The sequence below is a fragment of the Catharus ustulatus genome, chromosome 40 (genome assembly GCF_009819885.2).
Source record: "Catharus ustulatus isolate bCatUst1 chromosome 40, bCatUst1.pri.v2, whole genome shotgun sequence".
Taxonomy (NCBI): domain Eukaryota; kingdom Metazoa; phylum Chordata; class Aves; order Passeriformes; family Turdidae; genus Catharus; species Catharus ustulatus.
Window position 1 is genome coordinate 2,023 of NC_046260.1, and position 27,916 is coordinate 29,938.

Consider the following 27,916-nt stretch of genomic DNA (forward strand, 5'->3'; position numbering starts at 1 on the left):
GGGTTCAAACCTCCCCAAAAATCCCAAATTTGGGGCTCAAATGTCCCAAAAATCCCAAATTTGGGGAAAAAATCCCCCAAAATCTCCCCAAAATCTCCAAATTTGGGGTCAAAATGTCCCAAATATCCCAAATTTGGGATCAAATCTCCACAAATCACCCCAAAAATCCCAAATTTGGGGCTCAAATGTCCCAAACTCCCCAAAATTTGGGGTCAAACCCCTCCAATCACCCCAAAATCCCCAAATTTTGTGATCAAATTCCCTAAAAAATCCCAAATTTGGGGTCAAAATGTCCCAAATCCCAAATTTGGGATCAAATCCCCCAAAAAATCCCAAATTTGGGATCAAATCTCCACAAATCACCCCAAAAAATCCAAAATTTGGGCTCAGAGCCCCCCAAAATCCCAAATTTGGGGCTCAAATGTCCCAAAAATCCCAAAATTTGGGGTAAAAAATCCCCAAAATCTCCCCAAAAATCCCAAATTTGGGGTCAAAATGTCCCAAACTCCCCAAAATTTGAGGTCAAACCCATCCAATCACCCCAAAATTCCCAAATTTTGGGATCAAATTCCCTAAAAAATCTCCAAATTTGGGGTCAAAATGTCCCAAAAATCCCAAATTTGGGGTCAATTCCCCCCAAAACCTCCCCAAAAATTCAAAATTTCTGATCAAATCGCCCCAAAAAATCCCAAATTTGGGGTTAAACCTCCCCAAAAATCCCAAATTTGAAGTGAAAGCCCCCAAATCCCCCCAAAAAATCCAAAATTTGGGGTCAAATCCCAAAAAAATCTGAAATTTGGGATCAAATCCCCCCAAAAATCCAAAATTTGGGGTCAAATTCCCCCAAATCCCCCCAAAAAAATCCAAAATTTGGGCTCAGAGCTCCCCAAAATCCCCAAATTTGGGGTCAAAATGTCCCAAAAATCCCAAATTTGGGGTAAAAAATCCCCCAAATCCCCCCAAAAATCCCAAATTTGGGGCTCAAATGTCCCAAACTCCCCCAAAATTTGGGTTCAAACCTCTCCAATCACCCCAAAAATCCCAAATTTTGTGATCAAATCCCCTAAAAAATCTCCAAATTTGGGGTCAAAATGTCCCAAAAATCCCAAAGTTGGGGTCAAATCCCCCCAAAAAATCCAAAATTTGGGGTCAAATCCCAAGAAAATCTGAAATTTGGGGTCAAATTCCCCAAAAATCCCAAATTTGGGGTCAAAATGTCCCAAATATCCCAAAATTTGGGATTAAAATCCCCCCAAAAATCCCAAATTTGGGGTTAAACCCCCCCAAAAATCCCAAATTTTAAGTGAAACCCCCCCAAATCACCCCAAAAATCCAAAATTTGGGGCTCAAATGTCCCAAAAATCCCAAAATTTGGGGTAAAAAATCCCCAAAATCTCCCCAAAAATCCCAAAATTTGGGGTCAAACCCCCCCAAACCTCCCCAAAATCCCCAAATTTGGGGCTCAAATGTCCCAAAAATCCCAAATTTTGGGATTAAAATCCCCCCAAAATCCCCAAAATTTGGGTCCAATCCCCCCCAAAATCCAAAAAAAATCTCCCAGAGCCTCTGAGGTTCATCCACGACCGTTTATTGGGGGAGGGGCCAGGGGTCAAAGGTCAGGGGTCAAAGGTCAGGGGTCAATGGTCAGTGATGATCAGTAATCAGTAATCAAGGGTCAAGGGTCAAGTGTCAGGGGTCAATGGTCAGTGAAGGGTCAGGGGTAAATGGTCAGTGGGTGGTCAAGGCTTAGGGGTCAATGGTCAGGGGTCAGGGGTCAATGATGATCAGGGGTCAGGGGTCAAAGGTCAGTAATGGTCAGGGGGTCAATGGTCAGTGGGTGATCAGGGTCAGGGGTCAGAGGTCAGGTAGGTCAGGGGGGTCAGAGGTCAGCAGGCTCTGTCTCAGTAGGCGTGGTCGGTCAGTGAGGTCAGGGCTCAGGGGTCAGGGGTCACTCAGTAGGCGTGGTCGGTCAGTGATGATCAGTGGGGTCAGAGGTCAGTGATGATCAGGGGTCAGGGGTCAGGGGTCACTCAGTAGGCGTGGTCGGTCAGTGAGGTCAGAGGTCAGGGGTCACTCAGTAGGCGTGGTCGGTCAGTGAGGTCAGAGGTCAGAGATGATCAGAGGTCAGTGAGGTCAGAGGTCAGTGAGGTCAGGGGTCAGTGAGGTCAGGGGTCAGGGGTCAGAGGTCACTCAGTAGGCGTGGTTGGACACGAACAGGGACTCGCTGGCGGCCGCCCCCGCGGTGCCGCTCGGGGTGTACTTGCCCTGGCACGCCAGAGAGTTCGCCTGGGGACACAGGGGGGACAAAGGGGACAATGGGGACATCAGTGGGGACAGCACTGGGACAGCAGTGTCCCCAAGGTGTCCCCAATGTCCCCAAGCCCCCCTGGAAATCTCCCAGACCCCTCTTGGGCCACCCTGTCCCTGTGTCCCCAAGGTGTCCCCAAGGTGTCCCCAGGGTGTCCCCACTGTCCCCAAGGTGTCCCCAGGGTGTCCCCACTGTTCCCAAAGTGTCCCCAGGCTGTTCCCAGCATGTCCCCAGCATGTCCCCAAAGTGTCCCCAAGTGCCACCTACCAGCGCTCTCTTGACGAACTCCTCCTGGGCCGCCTTGGTGTTGTGTCCCTGTCCCTGTGTCCCCACCGTCCCACCACCCCCAGGCTGTCCCCAAAGTGTCTCACTGTCCCCAGACTGTCCCCAGGGTGTCCCCAATGTCCCCAAGTGCCACCTACCAGTGCCCTTTTAACGAACTCCTCCTGGGCCGCCTTGGTGTTGTGTCCCTGTGTCCCCACCATCCCACTGTCCCCAGCGTGTCCCCAATGTCCCCAAAGTGTCCCCAAGTGCCACCTACCAGTGCCCTTTTAACGAACTCCTCCTGGGCCGCCTTGGTGTTGTCCTTCTTGCCCGCCCAGGCCTTGAGGGCCGAGGCCTGCAGGGCGCGCCCGTAGCTGAAGGTCAGAGCCCAGGGCCGCGGCAGGGGACAGCGATTGATGGCGTTGAGGTTCAGGGACGCCTCCTCCTCGCTCTGACCGCCCGACAGGAACGTGATCCCTGCGTGGGGACATGGGGACAGCACGGTGACATCGCTGTGACATCGCTGTGACATCGCTGTGACACTGGGCACAGGGACATTGGGGACATTGGGGACATTGGGGACATGGGGACAGCGATTGATGGCGTTCAGGTTCAGGGACGCCTCCTCCTCGCTCTGACCGCCCGACAGGAACGTGATCCCTGCGTGGGGACAGCATGGGGACACGGTGACATCGCTGTGACATCGCTGTGACATCGCTGTGACATCGCTGTGACATCGCTGTGACACTGGGCACAGGGACATTGGGGACATTGGGGACATGGGGACAGCGATTGATGGCGTTCAGGTTCAGGGACGCCTCCTCCTCGCTCTGACCGCCCGACAGGAACGTGATCCCTGCGTGGGGACAGCGAGGGGACACGGTGACATCGCTGTGACACCGCTGTGACATCGCTGTGACATCGCTGTGACACTGGGCACAGGGACATTGGGGACATTGGGGACATGGGGACAGTGACACCTCCTCCTCGCTCTGACCGCCCGACAGGAACGTGATCCCTGTGTGGGGACAGCGAGGGGACACGGTGACATCGCTGTGACATCGCTGTGACATCGCTGTGACATCGCTGTGACACTGGGCACAGGGACATTGGGGACATTGGGGACATGGGGACACTGGGGACAGTGACGCCTCCTCCTCGCTCTGACCCCCCGACAGGAACGTGATCCCTGTGTGGGGACATCATGGGGACACGGTGACATCGCTGTGACACCGCTGTGACATCGCTGTGACATTCCTGGGACAGCTCAGACACAGCTCAGGGACATTGGGGACATTGGGGACATGGGGACAGCGATTGATGGCGTTGAGGTTCAGGGACGCCTCCTCCTCGCTCTGACCGCCCGACAGGAACGTGATCCCTGAGAGGGGACATGGGGACAGCACGGTGACATCGCTGTGACATCGCTGTGACATCGCTGTGACATCGCTGTGACACTGGGCACAGGGACATTGGGGACATTGGGGACATTGGGGACAGTGACACCTCCTCCTCGCTCTGACTGCCTGACAGGAACGTGATCCCTGAGAGGGGACAGCGAGGGGACATGGTGACATCGCTGTGACATCAGTCTGGGGACACTGGGATGGCTCAGACACAGCACAGGGACATTGGGGACATGGGGACAGCGATTGATGGCGTTGAGGTTCAGGGACGCCTCCTCCTCGCTCTGACCCCCCGACAGGAACGTGATCCCTGAGAGGGGACATGGGGACAGCACGGTGACATCGCTGTGACATCGCTGTGACATCGCTGTGACATCGCTGTGACACTGGGCACAGGGACATTGGGGACATTGGGGACATGGGGACAGCACGGTGACATCGCTGTGACATCGCTGTGACATCGCTGTGACATCGCTGTGACATTGGGGACATTGGTGACAGTGATGTCTCCTCCTCGCTCTGAGCCCTGGGACACCGTGGGGACACTGAGTGACAAGGTGACACCCAGTGGGGACAGCGGGGGGTGGCAATGGGTGGCACAGAGAGCTCGGTGACACTGACAGGGACAGGGAGGTGACACTCATGGGAACAAGGAGGTGACACTGACAGGGAGGTGACAGTGACAATGACAGGGAGGTGACACTGAAAGGGACAGGAAGGTGACAGTGACAGGGAAGTGACAATGAAAGGGAGGTGACACTGACAGAGAGGTGACACTGACAGTGACATGGAGATGACAGTGACAGGGACAGGGAGGTGACACTGACAGTGACAATGACAGAGAGGTGACACTGAAAGGCACAGGGAGGTGACACAGAAAGGAACAAGGAGGTGACACTGACAGGGAGGTGACAGTGACAGAGAGGTGACAATGACAGTGACACAGATGTGACACTGACAGGCACAGGGAGGTGACACTGACAGGAGGTGACAATGACAGTGACAGTGACACAGAGGTGACACTGACAGTGATGGTGACAGGGAGGTGACAATGACAGGCAGGTGACACAGAGGTGACAATGACACACAGTGACACACACCGGTGACAATGACACAGAGGTGACAATGACACTGACCTGGCACGGCGGGTGGCACTGTCCTGCGCAGCGCTGTCACCGTTGCCATGGCACACACAGTGACAATGACAATGACACACACACAGTGACAATGACACTGACCTGGCACGGCGGGTGGCACTGTCCTGCGCAGCGCTGTCACCGTTGCCATGGCACACACAGTGACAGTGACAATGACACACACAGAGGTGACAGTGACACTGACCTGGCACGGCGGGTGGCACTGTCCTGCGCAGCGCTGTCACCGTTGCCATGGCACACACAGTGACAGTGACAATGACACACACAGAGGTGACAATGACACTGACCTGGCACGGCGGGTGGCACTGTCCTGCGCAGCGCTGTCACCGTTGCCATGGCACACACAGTGACAATGACAATGACACACACAGTGACAATGACACTGACCTGGCACGGCGGGTGGCACTGTCCTGCGCAGCGCTGTCACCGTTGCCATGGCACACACAATGACAATGACAATGACACACACAGTGACAATGACACTGACCTGGCACGGCGGGTGGCACTGTCCTGCGCAGCGCTGTCACCGTTGCCATGGCACACACAGTGACAGTGACAATGACACACACAGTGACAATGACACTGACCTGGCACGGCGGGTGGCACTGTCCTGCGCAGCGCTGTCACCGTTGCCATGGCACACACAGTGACAATGACAATGACACACACACAGTGACAATGACACTGACCTGGCACGGCGGGTGGCACTGTCCTGCGCAGCGCTGTCACCGTTGCCATGGCACACACAGTGACAGTGACAATGACACACACACAGAGGTGACAATGACACTGACCTGGCACGGCGGGTGGCACTGTCCTGCGCAGCGCTGTCACCGTTGCCATGGCACACACAGTGACAATGACAATGACACACACACAGTGACAATGACACTGACCTGGCACGGCGGGTGGCACTGTCCTGCGCAGCGCTGTCACCGTTGCCATGGCACACACAGTGACAATGACAATGACACACACAGTGACAATGACACTGACCTGGCACGGCGGGTGGCACTGTCCTGCGCAGCGCTGTCACCGTTGCCATGGCACACACAGTGACAGTGACAATGACACACACAGTGACAATGACACTGACCTGGCACGGCGGGTGGCACTGTCCTGCGCAGCGCTGTCACCGTTGCCATGGCACACACAGTGACAGTGACAATGACACACACAGTGACAATGACACTGACCTGGCACGGCGGGTGGCACTGTCCTGCGCAGCGCTGTCACCGTTGCCATGGCACACACAGTGACAATGACAATGACACACACACAGTGACAATGACACTGACCTGGCACGGCGGGTGGCACTGTCCTGCGCAGCGCTGTCACCGTTGCCATGGCACACACAGTGACAGTGACAATGACACACACAGTGACAATGACACTGACCTGGCACGGCGGGTGGCACTGTCCTGCGCAGCGCTGTCACCGTTGCCATGGCACACACAGTGACAGTGACAATGACACACACAGTGACAATGACACTGACCTGGCACGGCGGGTGGCACTGTCCTGCGCAGCGCTGTCACCGTTGCCATGGCACACACAGTGACAGTGACAATGACACACACAGTGACAATGACACTGACCTGGCACGGCGGGTGGCACTGTCCTGCGCAGCGCTGTCACCGTTGCCATGGCACACACAGTGACAATGACAATGACACACACAGTGACAATGACACTGACCTGGCACGGCGGGTGGCACTGTCCTGCGCAGCGCTGTCACCGTTGCCATGGCACACACAGTGACAATGACAATGACACACACAGAGGTGACAATGACACTGACCTGGCACGGCGGGTGGCACTGTCCTGCGCAGCGCTGTCACCGTTGCCATGGCACACACAGTGACAATGACAGTGACACACACAGAGGTGACAATGACACTGACCTGGCACGGCGGGTGGCACTGTCCTGCGCAGCGCTGTCACCGTTGCCATGGCACACACAGTGACAATGACAATGACACACACAGTGACAATGACACTGACCTGGCACGGCGGGTGGCACTGTCCTGCGCAGCGCTGTCACCGTTGCCATGGCACACACAGTGACAATGACAATGACACACACAGTGACAATGACACTGACCTGGCACGGCGGGTGGCACTGTCCTGCGCAGCGCTGTCACCGTTGCCATGGCACACACAGTGACAGTGACAATGACACACAGAGGTGACAATGACACTGACCTGGCACGGCGGGTGGCACTGTCCTGCGCAGCGCTGTCACCGTTGCCATGGCACACACAGTGACAGTGACAATGACACACACACAGTGACAATGACACTGACCTGGCACGGCGGGTGGCACTGTCCTGCGCAGCGCTGTCACCGTTGCCATGGCACACACAGTGACAATGACAGTGACACACACAGAGGTGACAATGACACTGACCTGGCACGGCGGGTGGCACTGTCCTGCGCAGCGCTGTCACCGTTGCCATGGCACACACAGTGACAATGACAATGACACACACAGTGACAATGACACTGACCTGGCACGGCGGGTGGCACTGTCCTGCGCAGCGCTGTCACCGTTGCCATGGCACACACAGTGACAATGACAATGACACACACAGAGGTGACACTGACCTGGCACGGCGGGTGGCACTGTCCTGCGCAGCGCTGTCACCGTTGCCATGGCACACACAGTGACAGTGACAATGACACACAGAGGTGACAATGACACTGACCTGGCACGGCGGGTGGCACTGTCCTGCACAGCGCTGTCACCGTTGCCATGGCACACACAGTGACAGTGACAATGACACACACAGAGGTGACAATGACACTGACCTGGCACGGCGGGTGGCACTGTCCTGCGCAGCGCTGTCACCGTTGCCATGGCACACACAGTGACAATGACAATGACACACACAGTGACAATGACACTGACCTGGCACGGCGGGTGGCACTGTCCTGCGCAGCGCTGTCACCGTTGCCATGGCACACACAGTGACAGTGACAATGACACACACACAGAGGTGACAATGACACTGACCTGGCACGGCGGGTGGCACTGTCCTGCGCAGCGCTGTCACCGTTGCCATGGCACACACAGTGACAGTGACAATGACACACACACAGTGACAATGACACTGACCTGGCACGGCGGGTGGCACTGTCCTGCGCAGCGCTGTCACCGTTGCCATGGCACACACAGTGACAATGACACTGACCTGGCACGGCGGGTGGCACTGTCCTGCGCAGCGCTGTCACCGTTGCCATGGCACACACAGTGACAATGACAATGACACACACAGAGGTGACAATGACACTGACCTGGCACGGCGGGTGGCACTGTCCTGCGCAGCGCTGTCACCGTTGCCATGGCACACACAGTGACAATGACAATGACACACACAGTGACAATGACACTGACCTGGCACGGCGGGTGGCACTGTCCTGCGCAGCGCTGTCACCGTTGCCATGGCACACACAGTGACAATGACAATGACACACACAGTGACAATGACACTGACCTGGCACGGCGGGTGGCACTGTCCTGCGCAGCGCTGTCACCGTTGCCATGGCACACACAGTGACAATGACACTGACACACACAGTGACAATGACACTGACCTGGCACGGCGGGTGGCACTGTCCTGCGCAGCGCTGTCACCGTTGCCATGGCACACACAGTGACAGTGACAATGACACACACACAGTGACAATGACACTGACCTGGCACGGCGGGTGGCACTGTCCTGCGCAGCGCTGTCACCGTTGCCATGGCACACACAGTGACAATGACAATGACACACACAGTGACAATGACACTGACCTGGCACGGCGGGTGGCACTGTCCTGCGCAGCGCTGTCACCGTTGCCATGGCACACACAGTGACAGTGACAATGACACACACACAGAGGTGACAATGACACTGACCTGGCACGGCGGGTGGCACTGTCCTGCGCAGCGCTGTCACCGTTGCCATGGCACACACAGTGACAATGACAATGACACACAGAGGTGACAATGACACTGACCTGGCACGGCGGGTGGCACTGTCCTGCGCAGCGCTGTCACCGTTGCCATGGCACACACAGTGACAATGACAATGACACACACACAGTGACAATGACACTGACCTGGCACGGCGGGTGGCACTGTCCTGCGCAGCGCTGTCACCGTTGCCATGGCACACACAGTGACAGTGACAATGACACACAGAGGTGACAATGACACTGACCTGGCACGGCGGGTGGCACTGTCCTGCGCAGCGCTGTCACCGTTGCCATGGCACACACAGTGACAATGACAATGACACACACAGTGACAATGACACTGACCTGGCACGGCGGGTGGCACTGTCCTGCGCAGCGCTGTCACCGTTGCCATGGCACACACAGTGACAATGACAATGACACACACAGTGACAATGACACTGACCTGGCACGGCGGGTGGCACTGTCCTGCGCAGCGCTGTCACCGTTGCCATGGCACACACAGTGACAGTGACAATGACACACACACAGGTGACAATGACACTGACCTGGCACGGCGGGTGGCACTGTCCTGCGCAGCGCTGTCACCGTTGCCATGGCACACACAGTGACAATGACAATGACACACAGAGGTGACAATGACACTGAGCTGGCACGGCGGGTGGCACTGTCCTGCGCAGCGCTGTCACCGTTGCCATGGCACACACAGTGACAATGACAATGACACACACAGTGACAATGACACTGACCTGGCACGGCGGGTGGCACTGTCCTGCGCAGCGCTGTCACCGTTGCCATGGCACACACAGTGACAATGACAATGACACACAGAGGTGACAATGACACTGAGCTGGCACGGCGGGTGGCACTGTCCTGCGCAGCGCTGTCACCGTTGCCATGGCACACACAGTGACAATGACAATGACACACACAGAGTGACAATGACACTGACCTGGCACGGCGGGTGGCACTGTCCTGCGCAGCGCTGTCACCGTTGCCATGGCACACACAGTGACAGTGACAATGACACACAGAGGTGACAATGACACTGACCTGGCACGGCGGGTGGCACTGTCCTGCGCAGCGCTGTCACCGTTGCCATGGCACACACAGTGACAATGACAATGACACACACACAGTGACAATGACACTGACCTGGCACGGCGGGGTGGCACTGTCCTGCGCAGCGCTGTCACCGTTGCCATGGCACACACAGTGACAGTGACAATGACACACAGAGGTGACAATGACACTGACCTGGCACGGCGGGTGGCACTGTCCTGCGCAGCGCTGTCACCGTTGCCATGGCACACACAGTGACAGTGACAATGACACACAGAGGTGACAATGACACTGACCTGGCACGGCGGGTGGCACTGTCCTGCGCAGCGCTGTCACCGTTGCCATGGCACACACAGTGACAATGACAATGACACACACACAGTGACAATGACACTGACCTGGCACGGCGGGTGGCACTGTCCTGCGCAGCGCTGTCACCGTTGCCATGGCACACACAGTGACAGTGACAATGACACACACAGTGACAATGACACTGACCTGGCACGGCGGGTGGCACTGTCCTGCGCAGCGCTGTCACCGTTGCCATGGCACACACAGTGACAATGACAATGACACACACACAGAGGTGACAATGACACTGACCTGGCACGGCGGGTGGCACTGTCCTGCGCAGCGCTGTCACCGTTGCCATGGCACACACAGTGACAATGACAATGACACACACAGTGACAATGACACTGACCTGGCACGGCGGGTGGCACTGTCCTGCGCAGCGCTGTCACCGTTGCCATGGCACACACAGTGACAATGACAATGACACACACAGTGACAATGACACTGACCTGGCACGGCGGGTGGCACTGTCCTGCGCAGCGCTGTCACCGTTGCCATGGCGATCTCCTCGGGGCTGTACTTGGTGGCACAGGCGTGTCCCGCTGTCACCATGTTGGGTTTCAGCAATGTCCCCTCCAGGTACACGTGGTGGTCACTCAGGGCCTTGTACACAGCTGCCAGCACCTGGGGACAGTGGGGACATCACTGGGGACATCATTGGGGACATTGGGGACATTGGGGACACCTTGGGGACATTGGGGACACCTTGGGGACACTGCAGGGCTCTGTACACAGCTGCCAGCACCTGGGGACACTTGGGGACACTCAGGGACACTCAGGGGACCCAAAGTCACTCAGGTGCCACCACCCCCTGTCCTGGTGCCACCTCCTGGTGTCACCCTGCGAGCTCAGGACGCCCTGGGGACACTTGGGGACACTTTGAGGACACTCAGGTGACACTTTGGGGACACCCTGGGGACACTTTGGGGACCCAAAGCCACTCAGGTGCCACCACCCCCTGTCCTGGTGCCACCTCCTGGTGTCACCCTGCGAGCTCAGGACACCTTGGGGACATTGAGGACACTCTGGGGACACTTGGGGACACTCTGGTGACACTCAGGGGACACTCTGAGGACCCAAAGCCACTCAGGTGCCACCACACCGTGTCCTGGTGTCACCTCCTGGTGTCACCCTGCGAGCTCAGGACACCTTGGGGACACTTGGGGACACTCAGGGACCCTTGGTGACACTCAGGGACACTCAAGTGACACTCAGGTGACACCTGGGGACACTTGGGGACACTCAGGGACACTTGATGACACTGGAGGTGACACCAGCAGGTGGCACTCTGGGGACACTCTGAGGACACTCTGGGGACACTCAGGGACACTTTGGGGACACTCAGGTGCCACCACCCCCTGTCCTGGTGTCACCTCCTGGTGTCACCCTGCGAGCTCAGGACACCTTGGGGACACTTGGCGACACTGAGGTGACACAGAGGTGACACCAGGAGGTGGCACTGGGACACTCTGGGGACACTTTGGGGACACCAGGAGCCACTCAGGTGCCACCACTCCTGTCCTGGTGTCGCCTCCTGGTGTCACCCTGTGAGCTCAGGACACTGAGGTGACCCTTGGTGACCCTGGGTGACACCTTGGTGACACTGAGGTGACACTGAGGTGACACTGACCTTCTCGGTGACGTACTGGCACGTCTTGAGGTCGTGGTCGCCGTCCGGGAGGATCTCGGGCTCCACGATGGGGACGATGCCGTTCTGGGGACACAGGGGACAGTGGGGACATGTCAGTGACATTTGGGGACATGGCAGTGACATTTGGGGACAGTGGGGACAGGGACAGAGGGGACAGGATGGGGACGATGCCGTTCTGGGGACACAGGGGACATTGGGGACACGTCAGTGACATTGGGGACATTGGGGACACGTCAGTGACATTGGGGACACAGGGACAGAGGGGACAGGATGGGGACGATGCCGTTCTGGGGACACAGGGGACATTTGGGGACATGTCAGTGACATTGGGGACAGTGGGGACAGGGAAAGAGGGGACAGCAGGAGGGGACACAAGGGAGATGAGGTGCCACCAAACCCCCACAAGTGCCACCAGACTGTCCCTAGATGCCACCAAACCCCCTCCAGATGCCACCAAAGCCCCCAAAAGTGCCACCAGCCCCCCTCTAGATGCCACCAACCCCTACTCAGATGTCACCAAACTCCCTAAAAGTGCCACCAAACTGGCCTTAGATGCCACCAAACCCCCTAAGTGACACCAAACTAAGTGTCACCAAACTCTAAATGCCACCAAACCCCCCTAGATGTCACCAAACCCCCTCCAGGTGTCACCAAACCCCCCAAAAATGCCACCAGACTGTCCCTAGACGCCACCACACCCCTTCCAGATGTCACCAAAGCCCCCAAAAGTGCCACCAAACCCTGTCTAGATGTCACCAAACTCCCTGAGAGTGTCACCAAACCCTCTAAATGCCACCAAACCCTCTCTAGATGTCACCAAAGCCCCCTAAGTGCCACCAAACCCCCTTCAGGTGACACCAAATCAAGTGTCACCAAACTCTAGATGCCACCAAACTGTTCCTAGATGCCACCAAAACCCCAAAAAGTGCCACCAAACCCCTCTAGATGTCACCAGACCTCTCTAACTGCCACCAAACCCCCCAAAAGTGCCACCAAACTGTCCCTAAGTGCCACCAAAGTAAGTACCACCAAACTCTAAATGCCACCAAACCTCTCTAGATGTCACCAAACCCCCCAAAAGTGCCACCAAACTGTCCCTAAGTGTCACTAAACCCTCCCTAAGTGCCACCAAACTAAGTGTCACCAAACCCTAAGTGCCACCAAACTGTCCCCAGATGCCACCAAACTCCCTCTGGATGCTACCAAACCCCTCAAAGATGCCATCAAACTGTCCCTAAGTGCCACCCAACCTCACTAAAGTGCCACCAAACCCCCTCCAGATGCCACCAAACCCCCCCTAAATGCCACCAAACTGTCCCTAGATGCCACCAAACCCTAAGTGACATCAAACTAAATGCCACCAAACTCCACCCAGATGCCACCAAACCCTCTCTAGATGCCACCAAACTGTCCCTAGATGCCACCAAACCCCTCAAAAGTGCCACCAAACCCCCTCCAGATGCCACCAAAGCCCCCAAAAGTGCCACCAAACCCTCTCAAAGTGCCACCAAGCCCTGCAAAAGTGCCACCAAACCCCCTCCAGATGTCACCAAGCTCTCTCTAGATGTCACCAAACCCCCCCTAGCTGCCACCAAACCCTCTCTAAGTGCCCCCAAACTGTCCCTAGATGCCACCAACCCCCCTCCAGATGCCACCAAACCCCCAAAAGTGCCACCAACCCCCTTCTAGATGTCACCAAACTGTCTCTAGATGCCACCAAACCCCCCCTAGGTGCCACCAAACCCCCCAAAAGTGCCACCAAACCCCCTCCACATGCCACCAAACCCCCCAAAAGTGCCACCAAACCCTCTCTAGATGTCACCAAACCCTAAGTGACAACAAAATAAGTGCCACAAAAACCTTCCTAAGTGCCACCACACCCTTCTAGATGCCACCAAACCCCATCCAGATGCCACCAAACCCCCTCAGATGTCACCAATCCCCAAAAAGTGCCACCAACCCCCTTCTAGATGTCACCAAACTGTCTCTAGATGCCCCCAAACCCCCTCCAGATGCCACCAAACCTCCTAAAACTGCCACCAAACCCCATCTAAATGCCACCAAACCCCACCAAAAGTGCCACCAAACCACTCCCAGATGCCACCAAACCCTCTCTAGATGTCACCAAACCCCCTCCAGATGCCACCGAATCCCCTTTAGATGCCACCAAACCCTCTCCAGATGTCACCAAACCCCACAAGTGCCACCAAATCTCCTCCAGATGCCACCAAACTGTCCTTAGATGCCACCAAACCCTCTCTAGATGTCACCAAACCCTAAGTGACAACAAAGTAAGTGCCACAAAAACCTTCCTAAGTGCCACCAAACCCTCTCTAAGTGTCACCAGCCCCCCTCCAGATGCCACCAAACCCTTTCCAGATGTCACCAAACCTTTTCCAGATGCCACCAAACCCTCTAAGTGACACCAAGCTAAGTGTCACCAAACTCTAAATGCCACCAAACCCATCTAGAGGCCACCATCCCCCCCTAGATGCCACCAAACCCTGCTAAAGTGCCATCAAAGCCTGTCCAGATGTCACCAAGCCCTGTCCAGGTGCCACTAAACTGTCCCTAGATGTCACCAACCCCCCAAAAGTGCCACCAAACCCCCTCTAAGTGTCACCAGACTGTCTCTAGATGCCACCAAACCCTAAGTGACATCAAACCAAATGCCACCAAACTCCACTCAGATGCCACCAAACCCCCCTAGATGCCACCAAACCCCCCAAAAATGCCACCAAATCCCCTCCAGATGTCACCAAACCCTCTCTAGATGCCACCAAACCCCCCTCTAGATGCCACCAAAATGTCCTTAGATGCCACCAAACTCCTTTAAGTGCCACCAAACCCTCTCTAGATGCCACCAAACCATCCCTAGATGTCACCAAACCACCCAAAAGTGCCACCAAACCCTCTCTAGATCCCACCAAACTATCCCTAGATGCCACCAAAATGTCCTTAGATGCCACCAACCTCCCTTAAGTGCCACCAACCCCTCAAAAGTGCCACCAAACCCTCTCTAGATGCCACCAAACCCCCCAAAAGTGCCACCAACCCCCTTTAGATGCCACCAAACCCCTCAAAAGTGCCACCAAACCCCCTAGATGCCACCAAACTAAGTGTCAACAAACTCTAAGTGCCACCAAAATCCCCAAAATTGCCACCAAACCCCCTCCAGATGTCACCAACCTCTACTCAGATGTCACCAAACCCCCCCTAGACGCCACCAAACCCTCTCTGGATGCCACCAAACCCCTCAAAAGTCGCACCAAACCCCCTCCTAAGTGCCACCAAACCCTCTCTAATTGCTACCAAACCCTAAGTGACATCAAACTAAGTGCCACAAGCCCCCTCCAGATGCCACCAAACCCTCTCTAAGTGCCACCAACCCCCCTTTAGATGCCACCAACCCCCCTCCAAATCCCACCACCCCCCCCAAACCACCACTGACGCCCCCCAGCGCCCGCAGGTGACCCTTGGGGACAGGCAGGGACCTGCTGGCAGATGCTGGCGTAGCGCGCCAGCACGTTGGCGTTCTCCATGACGGCGAGCGGCGTCGGCGTGTGCGCCGTGATCTTCAGCACGCAGCGCCACTTGGCAAAGTCCGCGCCGTCCTTCTTGTACTGGGCACAGCGCTCCATGAGGCCATCCAGCCCTGGGGACAGTGGGGACATCATGGGGACATTGGGGACACTGGGGACATTGGGGACATTGGGGACATTGGGGACATTGGGGACATTGGGGCCACTTGGCAAAGTCCGCGCCGTCCTTCTTGTACTGGGCACAGCGCTCCATGAGGCCATCCAGCCCTGGGGACAGTGGGGACATTGGGGACATCGTGGGGACACTGGGGACACTGGGGACATTGGGGACATTGGGGACACTGGGGACATTGGGGCCACTTGGCAAAGTCCGCGCCGTCCTTCTTGTACTGGGCACAGCGCTCCATGAGGCCATCCAGCCCTGGGGACATTGGGGACATCATGGGGACATTGGGGACATTGGGGACATTGGGGACACACAGGGACATTGGGGACACTGGGGACATTGGGGACATTGGGGACACTGGGGACATTGGGGACACTGGGGACACTGGGGACACTGGGGACATTGGGGACATTGGGGACATTGGGGACATTGGGGACACTGGGGACACTGGGGACATCATGGGGACACTGGGGACATTGGGGACACTGGGGACACTGGGGACACTGGGGACACTGGGGACATTGGGGCCACTTGGCAAAGTCCGCGCCGTCCTTCTTGTACTGGGCACAGCGCTCCATGAGGCCATCCAGCCCTGGGGACATCATGGGGACATCATGGGGACATTGGGGACACTGGGGACACTGGGGACATTGGGGACATTGGGGACATTGGGGACATTGGGGACACTGGGGACATTGGGGACATTGGGGACATTGGGGACACTGGGGACATTGGGGACATTGGGGACATTGGGGACATTGGGGACATTGGGGACACTGGGGACATTGGGGACATTGGGGACACTGGGGACATTGGGGACATTGGGGACACTGGGGCCACTTGGCAAAGTCTGCGCCGTCCTTCTTGTACTGGGCACAGCGCTCCATGAGGCCATCCAGCCCTGGGGACAGTGGGGACATTGGGGACACTGGGGACATTGGGGACAGTGGGGACAGTGGGGACACTGGGGACATCATGGGGACATCATGGGGACATCATGGGGACATTGGGGACAGTGGGGACATTGGGGACATCATGGGGACATTGGGGACATTGGGGACATTGGGGACATTGGGGACATCATGGGGACATTGGGGACATTGGGGACATTGGGGACATTGGGGACATTGGGGACATTGGGGACATTGGGGCCACTTGGCAAAGTCCGCGCCGTCCTTCTTGTACTGGGCACAGCGCTCCATGAGGCCATCCAGCCCTGGGGACATTGGGGACATTGGGGACATTGGGGACACTGGGGACAGTGGGGACATCATGGGGACATTGGGGACAGTGGGGACATTGGGGACATTGGGGACATTGGGGACATTGGGGACACCTTGGGGACAGTGGGGACATTGGGGACATTGGGGACATGGGGACACTGGGGACGTCAGAGGGATTTGGGGACACTCAGGGACATTGGGGACACTGGGAACATCCAAGGGACTGGGGACACAAATGTCACACTGGGGACATTGGGGACAATCAATGGATTGGGGACATTGGGGACATTGGGGATATCAGGGACACTGGGGACATTTGGGACACTCAGACACTGGGGACACAAATGTCACACTGGGGACACTGGGGACAGTCAGGGGACATTGGGGACATTGGGGACAATCAATGGATTGGGGATATTGGGGACACTGGGGACATTGGGGACACTGGGGACATTGGGGACAGTGGGGACAGTGGGGACAGTGGGGACATGGGGGACACTGGGGACATTGGGGACAATCAGGGGGTTTGAGGACATTGAGGACATTGGGGACATTCAAGGGATTGGGGACACAAATGTCACATTAGGGACATTGAGGACAATCAATGGATTGGGGACATTGGGGACATTCAAGGGATTGAGGACACACAGGGACATTGGGGACATTGGGGACATTTGGGACACTCAGACACTGGGGACACAAATGTCACACTGGGGACATTGGGGACAGTCAGGGGACATTGGGGACAATCAATGGATTTGAGGACACGGGGACAATCAGAGGACAGTGAGGACATTGGGGACACCCAAGGGATTGGGGACACAAATGTCACACTGGGGACACTGGGGACACTCAGGCACTGGGGACACAAATGTCACACTGCAGACATTGGGGACACTCAGGGGACATTGGACACAATCAATGCATTGGGGACACTGGGGACATTGGGGACATCATGGAGACATTGGGGACATGGGGGACACTCAGGGACATTGCGGACATCCAAGGGATTTGGGGACACTGGGGACAATCAATGCATTGGGGACATTGGGGACACTGGGGACACTCAGGGACATCCAGGGGATTGGGGACACTGGGGACATTGGGGACATCATGGGGACATTGGGGACACTCAGGGACATTGGGGACTTTGTGGTGGCTTCGATGACAGGGACATGGCGGTGACACAGGGATGGTGACACCGTGGTGGCAGCAGGGACACCGTTGTGACAGGGACAGGGACACAGCAGTGACATTGGGTACATGGTTGTGACATTGGTGACACATTGGGGACATGGCTATGACAGTGACAGTGACAATGACAGGGACAAGGACACATTTGTGATACTGGGGACACGGCTGTGACAGGGACAAGGACATGGCGGGGACACTGGGGACACAGCTGTGACATTGAGGACAATGACAGGGACATGGTTGTGACACTGGGGACACATTGGGGACACGGCTGTGACAGTGACAATGACAGGGACAAGGACACAGGTGTGACATTGGGGACAATGACAGGGACACAGCAGTGACATTGAGGACAAGGACAATGACACAGGTGTGACATTGGGGACACAGGTGGGACAGGGACAGTGACATGGTGGTGGCATTAGGGACATGGTGACACAGTAGTGACAGGGACAGTGTGTGACATTGGGGACACATTGAGGACAGGGCTACGACACTGGGGACAATGACAGGAACACAACAGTGACGTTGGGGACACTGCTATGACAATGACAGTGACAATGCCACATGTGTGACATTGGGGACATGTCTGTGACACTGGGGACACCTTGGGGACACAGCTGTGACAGTAACAGTGACAGTGACAATGACAGTGACAATGACAATGACAGTGACAATGACAGTGACAATGACACATGTGTGACATGTGTGACATTGGGGACAGTGCTGTCACTCACCCTGAGTCGTGGTCTCTCCGTTGGTGCCAGCCAGGGGCACCACGCCCTTGTCAACCTGGGGACACAAACGGGGTCAGTGGGGACACCAGGGACACCATGGCCACCAGGGACACTGGGATCAGCAGGGTCAGCGGGGACACCAAGGTCACCAGGACCACCAAGGTCACCAGGGTCACTGAGGCCACCAGAGCCACCAGGGCCACCAGGGCCACCGGGGACACCAAGGCCACCAGGGTCAGTGGGGACACCAGGGTCATCAGGGTCATTGCAGCCACCAGGGCCACCAGGGTCACCAGGGACAGCAGGGACAGCAGGGCCACCAGGGTCACTGAGGTCACCACGGCCACCGGGGACACCAGGGACAGTGGGGACACCAAGGTCACCAGGGACGCCAGGGACACCGGGGTCAGCAGGGTCAGTGGGGACACCAAGGTCACCAGGACCACCAGAGTCACCAAGGTCACCAGGGCCACCAAGGTCACCACGGACACCGAGGCCACCAAGGCCACCAGGGATACCAGGGATACCAGGGCCACAAGGGTCACCAGGGTCATTGCAGCCACCAGGGCCACCAAGGTCACCAGAGCCACCAAGGTCACCACGGACACCAAGGACACCAGGGTCACCAAGGACACCAGGGACACTAAGGCCACTAGAGCCACCAGGGTCACTGAGGCCACCAAGGCCACCAAGGTCAGCAGGGACACCGGGGCCACCAAGGCCACCAGGGTCACCAAGGCCACCAGGGCCACCAGGGCCACCAGGGTGAGTGGGGACACCAGAGCCATCAGGGCCACCAGGGACACCGGGGACACCAGGGACACCAAGGCCACCAAGGTCACCAGGGACACCAGAGTCACCAGGGCCACCAAGGCCACCAGGGCCACCAGAGTCACCAGGGACACCAAGGCCACTAGAGCCACCAGGGTCACTGAGGCCACCAAGGCCACCAAGGCCACCAGGGTCAGTGGGGTCACCAGGGTCACCAGGGTCACTGAGGCCACAAGGGTCACCAGGGACAGCAGGGCCACCAGAGTCACCAGGGCCACCAAGGCCACCAGGGACATCGAGGCCATCAGAGCCACCAGGGCCACCAAGGTCACCTCTGTCCCGTGTCCCCCTCCAGGCCCCCACCCTGGGGTGACCGAGCTGGGTCACGAACAACGTCCAACCCCAAATGTCCCCAAGGTGTCCCCAACTCCCTGACACTTCCAAGGTGTCCCTGAGGTGTCCCCACACTGTCCCCAAGGTGTCCCCAATGTCCCCAAGGTGTCCCCAGTGTCCCTGTACCCACCTTGATGCCACCAGCACCCCCTTGTCACAGATGATTCTTTTGAAGGAGCGCCCATTGTCACCCTTGACCCAACCCCAGAATCCCCTCCTGCCTGATGTCCTCAATGTCCCCACGCTGTCCCCAAGGTGTCCCCAATGTCCCCAATGTCCCTGAGGTGTCCCCAGTGTCCCCAAGGTGTCCCCAATGTCCCCAAGGTGTCCCCAATGTCCCCAGACCCACCTTGATGCCCACCAGGCCTCCCTTGTCGCAGATGATCCGTGTGAAGCGGCGCCCATCGCAATCCCAGAATCCCCTCCTGCCTCACATCCCGCTGTCCCCACGCTGTCCCCACGCTGTCCCCAATGTCCCCAAGGTGTCCCCAATGTCCTCAATGTCCCCAAGGTGTCCCCAAGGTCCCCGTACCCACCTTGATGCCCACCAGGCCTCCCTTGTCGCGGATGATCCGTGTGAAGCGGCGCCCATCGCAATCCCAGAATCCCCTCCTGCCTCACATCCCGCTGTCCCCACGCTGTCCCTGACGTGTCCCCAATGTCCCCAAGGTGTCCCCAGTGTCCCTGTACCCACCTTGATGCCCACCAGGGCTCCCTTGTCGCGGATGACCTGGGGGAAGGGGCGCCCATCGTCGGCTTTCTGGTACATGGTCTCGTGGAACAGGATGACGCCGCCGATGCACGGCTCCACGCGCTTGTCGGCCGTGAACAGCAGCTGCCGGTACCAGCGCCGGTTCTCCTCCGTGTTCTCGGCCCCCACCGAGCTCAGGCGCTTGGCAATGCTGCCTGGGAACAAGAGAAACCAGTATAAACCAGTATGAACCAGTACAGACCAGTATGGGTCACTATAAACCTGTATGGGTCAGTATAAACTGGCTGGTTCTCCTCCGTGTTCTCGGCCCCCACCGAGCTCAGGCACTTGGCAATGCTGCCTGGGGGCATGGAGACCAGTATAAACCAGTATGGACCAGTATGGACCAGTACAGACCAGTATGGACCAGTATGAGTCACTATAAACCAGTATGGGTCAGTATAAACCGGCCGGTTCTGCTCCGTGTTCTCGGCCCCCACTGAGCTCAGGCGCTTGGCAATGCTGCCTGGGGAGGGGAGAGACCAGTATAAACCAGTATGGACCAGTATGGACCAGTATGAACCAGTACAGACCAGTACAGACCAGTATGGACCAGTATGAGTCACTATAAACCAGTATGGATCAATGCAAACCAGCCGGTTCTGCTCCATGTTCTCGGCCCTCACCAAGCTCAGACGCTTGGGGAGAGACCAGTATGGACCAGTATAAACCAGTACAGACCAGTATGGACCAGTATAAACCAGTATGGGTCACTACAAACCAGTACAGACCAGTATGAGTCACTATAAACCAGTATGAACCAGTGTGGATCAATGTAAACCGGTCGGTTCTGCTCCGTGTTCTCGGCCCCCACAGAGCTCAGGCACTTGGGGAGAGACCAGTATGGACCAGTATGGACCAGTATGGACCAGTATAAACCAGTACAGACCAGTATGGACCAGTATGGACCAGTATGGACCAGTATGGACCAGTACGGACCAGTATGGACCAGTATGGACCAGTACAGACCAGTATGGATCACTATAGATTGTTATAGACCGGTCGGTTCTACTCCGTGTTCTCGGCCCCCACTGAGCTCAGACGCTTGGGGAGAGACCAGTATGGACCAGTATGGACCAGTACAGACCAGTATGGACCAGTGCATACCAGTATGGACCAGTATGGGTCACTATAAACCAGTATGGACCAGTATGGATCAATGTAAACCGGTCGGTTCTGCTCTGTGTTCTCGGCCCCCACCGAGCTCAGGCGCTTGGCAATGCTGCCTGGGGAGGGGAGAGACCAGTATAAACCAGTATAAACCAGTACAAACCAGTATAGACCAGTATACATGGGTTCAGACTAGTATAAACCAGTATGGACCAGTATGGACCAGTACAGACTGATATAAACCGGTATAGACCAGCATGGACTAGTACAAACCGGTTTAGGCCAGTACAAACCAGTACAGACCAGTATATATGGGTTCAGACTAGTATAAACCAGTGTGGACCAGTATGGATTGATATAAACCAGTATGGCCCAGCATGGACTGGTACAAACCAGTATAGGCCAGTATAGACCAGTATAAACCAGTATAGACCAGTATATATGCATATGGACTGGTTCAGACTAGTATAAACCAGTATGGACCAATACGGACCAGTATGGTCTGGTAGAATCCACTATAAACAAACATAGACCAGCATAAACCAGTATGGACCAGTATGAACCAGTATGGACCAGTATAACCCTGTTAAAACCAGTACAAACCAGTATGGACCAGCATGAACCTGTACAGGCCAGTACAAACCAGTATGGACCAGTACAAACCAGTATGGACCAGGAACCCCAGACAGGCTCCTGGTGTTGTCTCAGTGCTTCCCAGTCCCTCCCAGTCCATCCCAGTCCCTCCCAGTCCCTCCCAGTCCATTCCCAGTCCCTCCCAGTTCAATCCCAGTCCCTCCCAGTCCATTCCCAGTTTATCCCAGTCCATCCCAGTCCGTACCAGTTGACTCATCAGCAGCCAGGATTCCCTTTCCGGGTGCCACGATGCGCTGGGCGATGGCCGCCAGTCCCTCCCAGTCCCTCCCAGTCCATTCCCAGTCCCTCCCAGTTTATCCCAGTCCATCCCAGTCCATACCAGTTGACTCATCAGCAGCCAGGATTCCCTTTCCGGGTGCCACGATGCGCTGGGCGATGGCCGCCAGCTCCTTCTTCTGCTCGGGGGTGAGCGCGGGCACGGGAGGGGACATGGTGCTGGCACTGAGGGGACACAGGGACAGCAGAGGGGACATCAGCTGGGAGGACTGGGAGTGAACTGGGAGGGACTGGGAGGGACTGGGATTGAACTGGGAGGGAGTGGGAATGGACTGGGATGGACTGGGAGGGATTGGATTGATAATAGGAGGGACTGGGAGTGAAGTGGGAATGGACTGGGAGGGACTGGGAGGGACTGGGAATGGACTGGGAATGGACTGGGAGGGACTGGGAATGGACTGGGAGGGACTGGGAATGGACTGGGAGGGACTGGGAGTGAAATGGGAGGGACTGGGATTGAACTGGGAGGGACTTGGAATGGACTGGGATGGACTGGGAATGGACTGGGAATGGACTGGGAGGGACTGGGAATGGACTGGGAGGGACTGGGAGTGAAATGGGAGGGACTGGGATTGAACTGGGAGGGACTTGGAATGGACTGGGATGGACTGGGAATGGACTGGGATGGACTGGGAGGGACTGGGAGTGGACTGGGAGTGGACTGGGAGTGGACTGGGAGTGATTGGGAAGGAACTGGGAGGGACTGGGAGAGACTGGGAGAGACTGGGAGTGAAATGGGAGGGGCTGAGAAGGACTGGGATGGACTGGGATTGAACTGGGAGTGACTGGGATTGAACTGGGATGGACTGGGATTGAACTGGGATGGACTGGGAGCGAGTGGAGGGGACTGGGAGGGACAGGGAATGGACTGGGAGGGACTGGGAGTGAACTGGGAGGGAGTGAGACAGAACTGGGAGTGACTGGGATTGAACTGGGAGGGACTGGGATTGAACTGGGAGGGACTGGGACAGACTGGGATGGACTGGTAATGGACTGGGATGGACTGGGAGCGAGTGAGAAACACTGGGAATGGACTGGGAGGGACTGGGAATGGACTGGGAGTGAACTGGGAATGGACTGGGAGGGAGTGGGAATGGACTGGGAGGGAGTGGGAGTGAAGTGGGAAGGACTGGGAGGGGACTGGGAGGGACTGGGAATGGATTGGGATGGACTGGGAGGGACTGGGAGGCACTGGGAGTGAAGTGGGAGTCAAGTGGGAGGGACTGGGAATGGACTGGGAGTGAGCTGGAGTCACTGGGAGGGACTGGAGAGGCTCAGAGGTCACTGGGAATGGACTGGGAGGGACTGGGAGTGAAGTGAGAGGGAGTGGGACAGACTGGGATGGACTGGGAGGGACTGGGAGGGAACTGGGAATGGACTGGGGGGTACTGGAAGGGAACTGGGAGTGACTGAGAGGGTCTGAGAGGGACTGGGATTGAACTGGGAATGAACTGGGGGGGACCGGGAATGGACTGCAGGGAACTGGAAGGGAACTGGGAGGGCACTGGGAATGGACTGGGAAGGACTGGGAGGGAACTGGGAGGAAACTGGGAGGGTCTGAGAGGGACTGGGATTGACTGGGAGGGACTGGGATTGAACTGGGAATGGACTGGGAGGGGACTGCAGTCACTGGGAGGGGACTGGGAATGGACTGGAGTCACTGGGAAGGACTGCAGAGGATCAGAGGTCACTGGGAATGGACTGGGAGGGACTGGGAGGGACTGGGAATGGACAGGAGAGGCTCAGAGGTCACTGGGAGGGCACTGGGAACACTGGGAGTGACTGGGAGTGAACTGGAGTCACTGGGAGTGGACTGGAGAGGCTCAGAGGTCACTGGGAATGGACTGGGAGGGACTGGGAAGGACTGGGATTGAACTGGGAAGGATCAGAGGTCACTGGAATGAACTGGGAATGGACTGGGGTCACTGGGAAGGACTGGAGAGGATCAGAGGTCACTGGGAATGGACTGGGAGGGCACTGGGAGCACTGGGAATGGACTGGGGTCACTGGGAAGGACTGGAGAGGATCAGAGGTCACTGGGAATGGACTGGGAGGGCACTGGGAGCACTGGGAGCGGACTGGGGTCACTGGGAAGGACTGGAGAGGATCAGAGGTCACTGGGAAGGACTGGGAGTGAACTGGGAGCAGACAAGGACGGCACCGATAAGGACTGGGGGCACTGGGAGTGAACTGGGAGTGGACTGGGGTCACTGGGAAGGACTGGGAGTGAACTGGGAGCAGACAAGGACGGCACCGATAAGGACTGGGGGCACTGGGAGTGAACTGGGAGTGGACTGGGGTCACTGGGAAGGACTGGGAGTGAACTGGGAGCAGATAAGGACGGCACCGATAAGGACTGGGGGCACTGGGAGTGAACTGGGAGTGGACTGGGGTCACTGGGAAGGACTGGGAGTGAACTGGGAGCAGATAAGGATGGCACTGATAAGGACTGGGGGCACTGGGAGTGAACTGGGAGGGACTGGGAAGGATCAGAGGTCACTGAGAATGGACTGGGGGCACTGGGAGGGACTGGGAGAGACTGGGAGTGACTGGGAGGGACTGGGAGGGACTGGGAGGGACTGGGAGAGACTGGGAGTGACTGGGAGGGACTGGGAGGGACTGGGAGGGACTGGGAGCACTGGGAGTGAAGTGGGAGTGACTGGAGAGGATCAGAGGTCACTGGGAATGGACTGAGATTGAACTGGGAGGGCACTGGGGGCACTGGGATTGAACTGGACAGGGTTAGAGGTCACTGGGAGGGCACTGGGATTGAACTGGGAGGGCACTGGGAGCACTGGGATTGAACTGGGAAGGATCAGAGGTCACTGGGAGTGAACTGGGAGAGCACTGGGAGCACTGGGATTGAACTGGGAAGGATCAGAGGTCACTGGGAGTGAACTGGGAGGGCACTGGGAGCACTGGGATTGAACTGGGAAGGATCAGAGGTCACTGGGAGTGAACTGGGAGGGCACTGGGAGCACTGGGATTGAACTGGGAAGGCTCAGAGGTCACTGGGAGGGCACTGGGAGAGCACTGGGAGCACTGGGATTGAACTGGGAAGGCTCAGAGGTCACTGGGAGGGCACTGGGAGTGAACTGGGAGCACTGGGATTGAACTGGGAAGGCTCAGAGGTCACTGGGAGGGCACTGGGAGTGAACTGGGAGCACTGGGATTGAACTGGGAAGGATCAGAGGTCACTGGGAGGGCACTGGGGGCACTGGGAAAAAGTGGAGAGGATCAGAGGTCACTGGGAAGGACTGGAACTGAACTGGGAGGGCACTGGGAGCACTGGGAGTGAACTGGACAGGGTTAGAGGTCACTGGGAGGGCACTGGGATTGAACTGGGAGGGCACTGGGAGCACTGGGATTGAACTGGGAGTGAACTGGAGAGGATCAGAGGGCACTGGGAGTGAACTGGGATTGAACTGGGGGCACTGGGAGTGAACTGGGAAGGATCAGAGGTCACTGGGAACACTGGGACTGAACTGGGAGGGCACTGGGGGCACTGGGGGGTGGAAGAACCCCAAGATTTGGAGGAAAAAAACCCCAAAATTTCAAGGAAAAAACCCAAATTTCAGGGGAAAAAACACCAAAATTTTAAGGAAAAAAACCCTCAAAATTTCAGGGAAAAACATCAAATTTTAAGGAAAACCCCTCAAATTTTAAAGGAAAAACCCCAAATTTTAAAGAAAAAAAACACCCAAAATTCCAGGAGAAAAAAGCCTCAAAATTTCAGGGCAAAAAATCCAAATTTCAGGGAAAAAACCCCCAAATTTTAAGAAAAAAACCACCCAAGTTTTGAGAAATAAACACCAAAATTTTGCAGAGAAAACAGCAAATTTTAAGGAAAAAACCCCTAAAATTTCAGAAAAAAACCCCCAAATTTTAAGTGAAAAACCCTCAAAATTTCAGGGAAAAACTGCAAATTTCAAAGGAAAAAAATCCCAAATTTTAAGGAAAAAAACCCCACATTTTAAGGCAAAACCCTCAAATTTTAAAGAAAAAAAACCCCAAAATTTCGAGGAAAAACCACCGAAATTTTAAGGAAAAAACCCCCCAAATTTTAAGAAAAAAAACCCAAATTTTAAGGAAAAAAAACCCCAAAATTTCAAGGAAAAAAAAAAATCCCAAAATTTCAAGTAAAAAACCCCAAACTTTAAGAAGGAAAAAAATTTAAAAAAGGAAAAAACTCCAAAAATTTCGAGGAAAAAAAAACCCCCAAATTTTAAGGAAAAAAACCCCAAATTTTAAGGAAAAAACCCACAAAATTTTAAGGAAAAAAGCCCCAAAATTTCAAGTAAAAAAACCTCAAATTTTAAGGGGAAAAAACCCCAAATTTCGAGTTAAAAACCCCAAATTTTAAGGGGAAAAACCCCAAATTTTAAGTAAAAAATCACAAATTTTAAGAAAATAAAACCCCACAAATTTTAAGGGAGTCACTGACCGAGTGTTCGGGAGTGTCCGGAAAAGTTCGGGAGCGTTCGGAGATGTCCGGAGGTGTCCGGAGGGTCCGGGACGGTTCGGGAGTGTCCGGAAGAGTTCGGGAGTGTCCGGAGGGTCCGGGACGGTCCGGGAGTGTCCGGAAAGGTTCGGGAGTGTCCGGAGGGTCCGGAAAGGTTCGGGAGTGTCCGGAGAGGTTCGGGACGGTCCGGGAGGGTTCGGGAGTGTCCGGCGGTGTCCGGAGTGTCCGGAGGGTGCGGGAGCTGCACGAGCAGAGCCGGGAATGTCCCGAGAATGTCCCGAGAATGTCCCGGGATTGTCCCGGGATTGGCCCCGCCCCTCCCCAAGGGCGATTCAAGGGGAGGAGGAGGAGGAGGAGGAAGGAGAACCAGGAAAGGGCTCCACCCCTCCCCCACGGGGGATTGCGCCTCAAAATTCCGATTTTTCACCCCGAAATTTGACTTTTTCACCCCAAAATTCGGCTTTGGGACCTC

The 27,916-nt window shown here is 56.3% G+C and overlaps 1 protein-coding gene and 1 long non-coding RNA gene across 3 annotated transcripts; one reads left to right on the forward strand and one right to left on the reverse strand.

The window, feature by feature from the left end:
* Nucleotides 1-1,511: 1,511 nt before the first annotated feature.
* Nucleotides 1,512-2,241, forward strand: LOC117010263. 2 transcript variants are annotated; one of them, XR_004420598.1, is made up of 3 exons: nt 1,512-1,917; nt 1,995-2,099; nt 2,165-2,241. It is a non-coding gene; the product is annotated as an uncharacterized LOC117010263 (long non-coding RNA). The 2 variants fall into 2 exon arrangements; XR_006163145.1 differs by having other exon boundaries at nt 1,995-2,106; nt 2,165-2,182.
* On the reverse strand, nt 2,149-27,488 carry ALDOA (aldolase, fructose-bisphosphate A). The gene is made up of 9 exons (XM_033084557.1): nt 27,427-27,488; nt 23,026-23,147; nt 20,886-21,097; nt 19,028-19,082; nt 15,660-15,820; nt 12,145-12,228; nt 10,964-11,138; nt 2,850-3,049; nt 2,149-2,286 (listed from the first exon to the last, which is right to left on the reverse strand). Exons 2-9 carry the CDS (start codon nt 23,135-23,137, stop codon nt 2,191-2,193), a joined length of 1,095 nt encoding a protein of 364 aa, XP_032940448.1. The 5' UTR covers nt 23,138-23,147; nt 27,427-27,488; the 3' UTR covers nt 2,149-2,190.
* Nucleotides 27,489-27,916: the final 428 nt, after the last annotated feature.

Excerpts from the sequence above, each read along its gene's own strand:
- ALDOA (XM_033084557.1), bottom strand. The coding sequence starts at position 23,137 with ATGTCCCCTCCCGTGCCCGCGCTCACCCCCGAGCAGAAGAAGGAGCTG. Across the intron at positions 19,083-20,885 it reads GAGCCCTGGTGGGCATCAAG|GTTGACAAGGGCGTGGTGCC; the intron begins GTGGGTACAGGG and ends TTGTGTCCCCAG. Across the intron at positions 12,229-15,659 it reads ACGCCAGCATCTGCCAGCAG|AACGGCATCGTCCCCATCGT; the intron begins GTCCCTGCCTGT and ends CTGTGTCCCCAG.